The following is a 10,197-nucleotide window of genomic DNA, read 5'->3' on the forward strand; positions in this document are numbered from 1 at the left end:
GTTACTCGCGGCACACGCGCTTTGCGGATTTTTCAATCACGTTCCGTACTGACAGGATTAATAAAGCGGCGCGCGCTACGCGGAGAGTTTCCAGACTCATTTCATGCAGAATCGAATTGGATTTCCAGGTCGGGGTCGGTGTATATCTGTGTGCAATGCAACAGAGAGACTGGGTCCCTTTGATGTGCCACGCTCGAATACCGTTGAGCTTCTTCTATCTCTGTCTATCTATAACGCGAAAACGATACCACCTAGCCACGTACTATGTTACATCGCCACTAAATAATCGGTTTATAAAAATTCATGCAGGATACAGAGAAGCGTCGGGTTTATGGCCACACACACACACATTTTCCTTTGCACCGAATACGACCATCTCTGTGACGAACAGGATCAGGCATAGCGAAGACGGCCTCCTGGCGTTCGTTTAGAGAAAGAGAATCGAGGATTGGAGGATTTTGTTTGAAATATTAGCACGTGTTCGTTATACGAGTAATATCGGGTGTTACGAATAGAGATTGTAAAAGTATAAAAATTACAAATAGATTGAGGATGAAAGTTTGAATACTGACTGAAGGTAAATATAATCGAGCACCTTTATAATATCACTCTTTAAGCGTTAACCGATCGTATACGTCGATTAAACCAGCAAAATTTCAATTTTTACTTTTTCCAACAACATGAAACTTTCATCCACAGTTATCTCTTCGCAAACATGAATTTTTTCATCGCTTTCAATTCAGCCGATAGGAATATTCCGCAACTTTCCATATAAAAATCTTTTCAAGCAATAAAGAAATGAAATCGAATGGTAGAAAATCTGTGCACATTCTCTTCCAGTTCTAGATATATATATAACTATTCATACAAAGAAATCGATATGAATGCACGAAGATAAATCAATACTGTTTCGGAAGGAGAGGTTAAGTAATCTTTAGTTTGAGTCCTAATTTATATGCCTCTAGTTGAAATTATTTGCATAGAAATAAGTACGTTCAAATCCGCCATAAACGAACGATTCTTTACGATACAAAGTTAAGAAATGTTTCTAATTAAAAGAAGAATAAACAAGATGAAAATCAATGCAATAACGATAACACAAAGTAACTTCTCCTATTTTTACATGAAGAACTTCTTAATTAGCTGCGCTGTGCAGTAGCTATATTGATCAAAGTCCGCGTAGTCAAGCAAAATGTTATCAACTAGAGTTAACTGTATCTTTCTTCAGAATGAACAAAGAATCGCCGCACAAATAGTTCCACCCTCCGTTTCCAAGACCTATTAATCAAAGTTAATAAATCCGTTCGAAACGTACGAACAAAAAAAGAGCCGCAAATACCTTGCAACGAAGAAGCATGAAAGAACAGCAAAATGAAGAAAACATAATTAGCTGTTAAACACGGGAATAATTGGCAACGGAATCGATCGAACAGACTCCATTTCCCAGGGATATTTGATTCAACCAGGCAGCGTACATACGTCTGCAGCAACACCAAAAGATTGAACCATTCTGTACGATCGAGCAAGACGCGAATAAAGGGGAAAAGTAGTCGTACACGCGTAGGGTTGAGGTTCGAAGCCAGAGGAGAGCAGAGCCGGAGGATTGGTATGTTTTTAGTGGTTGCAGCACTCGAACGTGCCAGGGCGAATATATCCTGCACGACTGCATACACACACGCAAGGGAACAAACGCGCTCGCGCACTGAGTGCTTCGAATATATCAGCATGCGTGTTCGTATATAGGTACACACCGATACGGTCTTTATTCTTGCTATCTCGGTGCACGTACAAAAGCGTTGGCCAGCTCTACGAATGTTTTCCCCTTAATTTAATTTCACCAGACCGGAGTGCAGCGTACGCATTACTTCGCACGTAACCCGGCAAGAGGGAAAAGATTAAGAATAAGAAGGGAGGGAGGGAAGAAATAGGCGCGTTGAAGTATAACTATGCACGCTGGTAGCTTTTTAAAAGACCGATTAAGAAGATGTCTCACGCGTTGCTATGAGGCAGCGTCATCGCGTTGAATTGATTCTTTTTCCCCTCTTTCTTCTTGCCTCACATACTTTCCTCCAATTTTCTGTTTTCCCCTCCGCCCTCGATTTCCATTTGGTCTTTTTATCAGCTTCCCCGCACCAGGATCGTCGTAGTAATTAGAACTCGCCAGATCGTTCCTATTATTATTGTCCTTCTCTCATCGACACGCTCGCGCAACACTCGAAAACACTTAAATTTCAGAGGGACTCGTACGATACGTTTGTCAAATGCGCGACCCTCTAACCATTTCGGTACTTCAATTGTGTTAAACCATTCAAGCGTATTTTATGCAAGTTGTTTCCTAGCTTGTGATTCGCGCGCAGATCGATCTATTTACTTGGTTAACGGGATAGCCTTTTTTTGCGTTTCGTTATTTATGCCGGCTAGTTTTATTGGGTCGACAATTTTTGCATTCTCTATGCTCTATAAAATATACGTGTTTACTTAATACCTATTCTACATAGAAAAAAACCTCGTACGAATTAATTTTAATTTTTTGTTACAGTGTTAACCACCAAGACTAGCGCAGCATCTTCTGATTCAAACTCGACGAAAGTCGTAGTCGACGAAGAAGATGACGAATCGTTGCCAGAGATCACGCTGGAGGAATTCAAAGAAAGGTACAGGAGACTGATACCCTACATGACGTTCTACGTAGCAAACAACTACGTAAACGGGCAAAACCCGGTGTCACAAGGCACTCCTGGAAAAGAGATACAAAGTGGCCTGGTAGGAGTGAGAAAGAGCCCGCAATCGTTCGTCAGAGTGAATACCGTGCCACGAAGGACGAACAATTATCGCACGAATGTACCGAATCAAGACAAGAAATTCATTCCATCGATACAATACGATCCGCGAAACGTAGGAGCCGATAGCGACTATTTCACACCCGTGAGACACAGTTCGAAGGTCAATTATGAGGAGTACCCGATACCGTATCAACTGTATCGGGATCAAAAGGTAGCGTATCCCGAGATAACTACGGTATCCAGCCAAGCTATCCGTAAGGAGAACAGATACTATGCAAACGTGAGACCATTACGACCTTACACAACAAATGGCAGAGATCACTTGCCTAGAAAACAACCCATTAAACCTATTTACAGTAATCTACGAGATGAGTACATGCTTGATTATAATGTCAGACCAAGTACTGCTGTTAATTATCCTGCGAAGGAATTCCAAGATCACCGACAAATTCCACTACCTAACGTGTATCCCAACGTGCTGGAACCTCTACCAGCGAGTAAACAATCTCCAATGCTCGCCCTACCACGAAATCCTAACGTAAACCTACAACAAATAGTGGAAAGCTTTCAACTAAGTGAACGTTTACCAGAAACATTGAACAAGGATAACATAGACAATAGTCTAAAGACACTTGTAGAGATATTGAATATCCTTCACAGCACGAAAAAGGAAGAATTCCCGCAAATCCAAGCGTCTCCTTTAACACCAGTGGTGGCACCTCTACCACCCAGGATACCGGAGAAACCAACGAGTTTCAGGGTAAGACCGCAAACGAGGCCAAAAGTAATAACCGAGACGCGATTTCAAGCTACACCAAATCCGCTATATTTGACCGATGATCCTGAACGTTACAAAATAACGTCGTACGAGGATGAAACGAAACCTAAACCACCACCTCAGTCGAATTACAACACGAACAGCTTGACCAACAACAACGTGGTGGAATATTATGTTCCTATTGTGCAAGAAATTCCAACGAAACAGAAAGAACCGTTCCTACCGACGATCAGACCGCAAACCAACGAAGATCCGACTGATCATTCCTACGCTATCACGGAGGATTTGAGTGACGATGTATTGCAACAGGAACGATATCCTTTGCCACCTGTTACCACGGAAGTTGTCCCACAGACGTCGCTAAAATATGGTGCTACCAGAGGAAAGGCTAACGTCGACTATCCGGCCTATTCTAGTATACCTCGTACGAATTTCAATTGTAAGGAGCAGCGTTACAAAGGATTCTTTGGCGATCCGGATACTGGATGCCAGGTAATGTCTTTATTTTTTGTATTTTCTAATATTAAATTTCTAATAATAAAATTGATTGTGTGACGACTTATATTACAAACTAGGCAAGAATGAGTGGAACAATTAAACATAGGACGATATCTTATATAGATATAAATCGAAACTATGAAAAAAGATATGTTGTAGAGTTATATATAAAAATTTGAAAGATCTATAAACAAATAAATTCTCATGACTAATGCCTGGATGATGTCATAAAGGTTATCAAGTAATAAGTAATGTTGATAATTTCATTAATAAATCTATCAATTGTATTAATTAAGGAATTATTGGAACTCTCGCTCCTATTGTCGTATACAAATATTGAAAAACGATGATTGAAAAAATTTGTCTTTGCGTGATACTTGTACCACCTATTCTTGTTCACCTTGTATACAGAAATTTCAAAGTTGCTTGCGATTTCTAACAGTGATAATAATGTTGTTCTCGCAGGTATGGCATTACTGCGATCTTAATGGTGGTAAATCATCGTTTTTATGCCCGAACGGTACTATATTCAGTCAAGTGGCGTTGACGTGCGACTGGTGGTTCAACGTGAAATGCGAAACAACAACTCAATTATACGTGTTAAACGAACGACTCTACAAGTACATTCTGCCGATAATGCCAAAGTTCCCGGAGGACTTCACCGGTCCGGAAGTAGATCGGTATTTAGAACTCAAATTTAAAGAGATGGAGGCGAAACTGAAGGAGAAAAAGCTGAAGAAACAGCAGGAGGAGAAAGAGAAAGAGAAAGAGAAGCAAAAAGAAAAACTCAAGGATAAACAACAAACACAGGAGAAAGAAAATGAATAATCGATATGTCTAGATCCTAGTTAAATTATTGTAATTTTGCTGATTCAACTCTAGTACGTATTTAACGTATATACCTTGTTGCCATTATTTGTTATAAATAGCAGTGAACGATTGTAGGTTGTGTCTCTTACACATCATTGGATGTGGAGAAATTTTGTGAAACTCAAAAATGTGCAATATTTTTATTATAGGTTTGTGTGTGATTTATTCTTATATATATATAGTGTATTTTATAAGAAAAGTTTGGTATAAGATCTCTAGATTGAAGAAATCAAATCACTACATTATTACTGTAATGAAATATTTAATATGCAGAATCTAATTATTCAAGCACTTAAAGCAACTGGAAATGCAGGAACTGGACACATATGGAACAACCGATAATGTCAATAAGTATTTTTCTTCCCTCTAGTCATATTTGTATTATGTAATTATTTATGACAGCATATATTCTTTATTACTTTATAAAAAAACGTTTGCATTTATACATGCATTTCACAGACAAATAACAGTCTTCTATATGTTAGGTATATATCATATATGCAACATATTATACTCAATTATAAACAAGTATGACGATAAATTAATTTGAAAATTTCTGCTACTTCAGAGAACAGTTTGTACAATTAATTATATTGCAACAAATTGATTCTACGATAATGATTAATATTTGTACTTAATACTTTGTTGCAAGTACATAATAAAATTATTTATTTACCATTTAACATGAATATTTTTCTTTATTATGCATGCACTATAATTCTTAATAATCTGCTCTAAGATCTAATAACTTTTCCATAAGAAGAATAAAAAATTAATTTAAACTTACCTTTTGCACCTGCTGAACCCTCTTGAGATTCTCACTCACACGGTTAAACACGTCGTGGAATTCAGTCATCAGTTTATTGTTCTAATAAACACACGAATAAAACTATATTATTTCTTTTCAGTGTCACACTAATAAATTGTTTACATCGGTTATAATACAAACCTGTTGGCTTAAAGGAAAGTAATTATGTTGTTTATGTAATTGTATCATACAATGTGAGCATCCAGCTATATCACAATTTTCACAGTAATATCCTATCCGTTCAAGACACTGTTCTGAGCAAGTATTTTTTAAAATGAAGGAATTTTCATTATTTTCCTCCGTTAGCACGACCTTTGAATGATTTTGTAGCGCTTTCCCATGAATCTAATATAACATAAAGATAAAACTAACTATGACATACATACTCTTATAATTTATAGAAAATGCAATCAATGATACATCCCCAAAAACAAACAAATAATAATGTAATAAAAAGCAGTTGTAATAAGCAATATACCTTGGAATAACAAATATGACAAAAGAGAACGTTACATTGTTGGCACTTTAGTGTGGCTTGAATTCCACATTCAGAACATAAACCTGAAAATGAAGGATACTTCATTGTAACTTAAAGCATCGTTTAAAAAATATAATTTCTCCTTCTCTGATATGATACAGACCTTGTATGCTCTGTTGCTTTGATTTAGAAGTAGAAGGTTTACAAAAAGAAATATCTTGATCATCTGTATTAATTGGTCGATTATGTGACATGACTATTAATCCCAAAGCATATATGTTTAGAGGTAACTGAAGTATATTATTATTGTCACACTCTGAGATTATATTGCATATAGGACAAGGTTGATTAACAAATGATTTAGCACATTTATCACATATTATATGTCCACAGTCTAATAACAGAGGTATTGTACCACGCATAGGAACAAATGCTGAAACAAACAAGATAAAGCTTTCTTAGTATTTTTTCTAATCATACTTTATAAATGGCATGAGTAACACAAATCTAAACAATGCTATCAACCTTAATTTATATATTATTCTAACCTCTGGGATATCATTTATATTAGAATTACAAAGGAAAGTAGCAGGCATACTTCTTGTGTAAATTTCCTGTTTTTCCTTATTATAAAATGTCATTAACGAAAATATATGTTCATGGAAGTAGATCAAAAGATTTTTACAATACGATTGTTGAAATCACATTACAAAAGGTTAAAAATAAGTATTTCGCTTAGATTTAATATGTACAACATGTAAATAATAGAAAGAATAAAACACCGGTAAGTATATGACTCGAGAACATGAATGATTACCTTCAAAAAAAAATTGGTGTTTACATTGTGTACAAAATACATTTCGAAGTTTTGTAGGTGGAAAATTGTAATTTTGAATATACTTGAAATTTTTTCTGAACTTCATTTTATTCATAATGAATAACTCGTACGATCACCAATTTCAAACACTCACTAATCGAATCAACGAACCTCTTTAGTTACACGCCACGGTACGGCACGCGGAACTCGAAGCGGCACACATTTGAATTCTGTCCCAGTGGCGGCACAAGACTTTGAGTACCCGCGCAATACACCTTTTAAATAATAGAGTAAAATATCTCTTACAAACCTAATAAAGCAAATTCAAATTAATTCCGACAGACAAAACGTAGTAAAAATGTGTACTTTGATTGAATATTATATTAGATTTAGCACAATTACAAATTTATGTACTACGTACTTTGTGCACTACGATTCTACATCGGTGCTAGATATGACATCTATAAACAACAAAAGAATTCCGAAACATTTTTTGATAAATAGTACCTTAATTTATAATATTTTGATTTTGTATTAAAATAAAGAACGCTAGAACTTAAAATCATTTTTTTATATTATATTATTGTTTGGTAAAATGTTAAATATAATAGAATAAGTTATAAAAGTTTTATTATATATAGCAAACCACATGTGATATCTTCAGCCATATGTGAATTTACTTACATTCGTGGAATTTTATGTATACACATTGCTTACATTTTTTTCTTTCATATTATCGTACTATATATCATACTGTTTTTTAGTACAAATATATTACTTACAAAGTTATTCGCAATGATACACACATATATATATAACAATATAACATATTTTACTATATTTATTAAAAGTGTTACATCGTTCATAAGAATACTTCGCTTTCCTTACTTCATAATTTACAATTCTTCAGAAGAAACATAAAATACAAAGATAATAAAATTACCTAATACTTGGAAACGTATAATAACGAATTTCATAATTCTTCAAAATCAATTTAAGCTCACTATCCATTGAAAATGAAGAATCGGTGCAATTTGGCACGAACTTCAATAGATCATGTGATCGGTAACATCTGAGTAGAAAACCGGTGCAATTGTAGTCACGTGATTACGAACGCCTCGCGATTCTCAAGGCAGATGCCGCTGCAATCTTAAGAAGTGCACAATTTGGCAAAAACATAAAAAGTCAGGTGGATAAACCGCGGAGTTGTGTTGGACCCATTGGATTCTAGGCGCGGTCGCGTCCAAAGATCCGTTATGATCCCATCTAGCGCGAACGCTTCAGCGAGCAACAGAATCGTAAACCTTGAACGCTATACTTCAGATACGTATTATTCTTGTATGATTTGAAATATAAACCTCAATTTAAAAGCTCCGTGATCAGTAGACACAAACCTACAGTGAAGTATCTAATATTCATGTATGTCATAAGGCGAAACGATATCTTCGTCTGCCTTTTACAAATAGGAAGAGCATAATGTCATAAAAATGAAAATGCCTGATGTAAGTACGAATGTTTCTAAATGCGTATCTTAGAAATACTATCTGTTTTGTTGTTTTTCAGTCGTAGGTTTGCTATGCTTGTATATTTACGATAAAGGTTAGATAAATCAGTTTTGTTTAGAAAAGAATGTACAAGTTCATCATTAGAAGAGTATAAATAGAAAGTTAAGCTACGACTTTGTATCCTTCGATGTTTGCACGGTAAATATGCGATATTCTGTAGAATTTCCTCCTCGTTGATTTCCAGTTTGATCGTCCTAAATTATTCCTTTAAAATTTTCAACATAGAATTAAAAATGAAACGAGAAGAACATTATACGCATTAAGGAGCATACGAATATGTTAATTATAGAAAATGATATATTTATGTAAAAATTCATATCGTATTTTCAAGCGCAGTGACAAGAAGCATAAGTATAGATTCAAGTTTTAAATTACAGTTTGTACAGTCATAGTATGTGATAGTGCTCAGTCATAGCAAAATGTGATTCTAGGTCCAAGCTCCTCTAGAAAATGCAATATTATTGCATTTCAGAAATAATTGCACCGACCGATATGACTCTAAGTAAAATTACCAGAGATCCAGCCAGCGATTATTCGAGTTTTTATCTTTACGTAATCGGTGCGATCGCGCGCGGCCTGAACCCGCCGCAAGCCATAGGATAGGTGAGGCAAGAAGAAAGAGGAAGCGAGATATCGGATTTAGGCCGGCGCGGCGCTCGAAACAACAGTATGTATGTAGAGGCGGAGCGGTCTCTGGACTAGGCAAGCCGAGCGAAAGAGCTGTGGCAAGGTCTAGGCTGGCTGGCATTCAAGGTCGCGTGCACAGCGCAAAAGCCCCTGGATCTATCCCCGCTCCAGATTTCTAGCGCCCTTTGCCTCTCACCTTCTTTGTCGCTCAATCGTACGTGTATACACATTTCACCTTTCTCTCTCTCTTTTCCTCTCTCGCTCACTCCTTCGCAGCTACTCCCTTCTCCTCGACCAATCGGGCCTTCTCTCTCTCCCTGCTATTTTCCTCTTGCTGTCCTTCTCGCTCTTTCTCTTTGCCCCTCTACGAGTCGCCTGACGTTTCCCTCTCACACAGTCTTGCCCTTTCCGCGTGCAACATCGATTTACCCATAAAAATTCCCTGTGCTCAACTCTATCACTCGTCTATTACTTCCTGGCTGATGTTCGACGTTTCCCATTCCCGGATTCACCGTTGTAATATGCGACAAAGGTATGATTGATCCGCGAGATGATTTAGCAGCGGTAGCGTGGCCTGGCGTTGCTTGAAATCATTTATTTACATTGCCTTCCCGTACATCCGCGTATACATATACGTAGGTCAAATGCGTGTACCATCGCTACGCTTAACTTGTTAGATAAAGAAGAAGAATGTAAGTAGCCGCGTAGCGAAGACACAGAACCTCAGGCTTGCGCGAACGAATTATTCGAGCCCGCCTTTGCCTCGCACACTTGCACGAATAAAGTAGTAGCGTTGAGCAAAAGAGAGTTTTCTGGAAGCTGTTTGCTCGTGTTCGAACGAACCGTAATTGTGTGCGGGTCAAGTTCAATGCGTCATTATGAATGTTAAAGAACTGGCTACGTGAGCATTAGTCGTTAGATTTATATCAGTAGCGTAAAAACAACTAAATTGTTTATGAAACGCTGTTAGGAT

General features: G+C 36.9%; 2 protein-coding genes across 3 annotated transcripts in view; one reads left to right on the forward strand and one right to left on the reverse strand.

The window, feature by feature from the left end:
• The window catches only part of LOC117204812, a 66,755-nt gene extending 61,408 nt beyond the window's left edge, over positions 1–5,347 (forward strand). Inside the window, exons 2-3 of the mRNA XM_033442572.1 lie at positions 2,540–4,053; positions 4,525–5,347. Coding sequence (XP_033298463.1) covers positions 2,540–4,053; positions 4,525–4,887 — 1,877 coding nt within the window. The 3' untranslated portion in view covers positions 4,888–5,347. The remainder of the gene's footprint in view (positions 1–2,539; positions 4,054–4,524) is intronic.
• The window catches only part of LOC117204811 (tudor domain-containing protein 1), a 308,397-nt gene extending 299,576 nt beyond the window's left edge, over positions 1–8,821 (reverse strand). Inside the window, exons 1-5 of one of the 2 annotated variants that reach the window (XM_033442570.1) lie at positions 7,976–8,821; positions 6,379–6,648; positions 6,216–6,298; positions 5,879–6,082; positions 5,717–5,797 (exon numbers count right to left, since the gene is read on the reverse strand). In XM_033442570.1, coding sequence (XP_033298461.1) covers positions 5,717–5,797; positions 5,879–6,082; positions 6,216–6,298; positions 6,379–6,648; positions 7,976–8,009 — 672 coding nt within the window. In that variant the 5' untranslated portion in view covers positions 8,010–8,821. Of the gene's footprint in view, positions 1–5,716; positions 5,798–5,878; positions 6,083–6,215; positions 6,299–6,378; positions 6,649–7,032; positions 7,275–7,975 lie in introns of those variants that run through there. The other variant, XM_033442569.1, reaches the window with a different exon arrangement.
• Positions 8,822–10,197: the final 1,376 nt, after the last annotated feature.

This window comes from Bombus bifarius, unplaced genomic scaffold (genome assembly GCF_011952205.1).
Source record: "Bombus bifarius isolate JDL3187 unplaced genomic scaffold, Bbif_JDL3187 scf7180000007984, whole genome shotgun sequence".
In the NCBI taxonomy this organism is placed as follows: domain Eukaryota; kingdom Metazoa; phylum Arthropoda; class Insecta; order Hymenoptera; family Apidae; genus Bombus; species Bombus bifarius.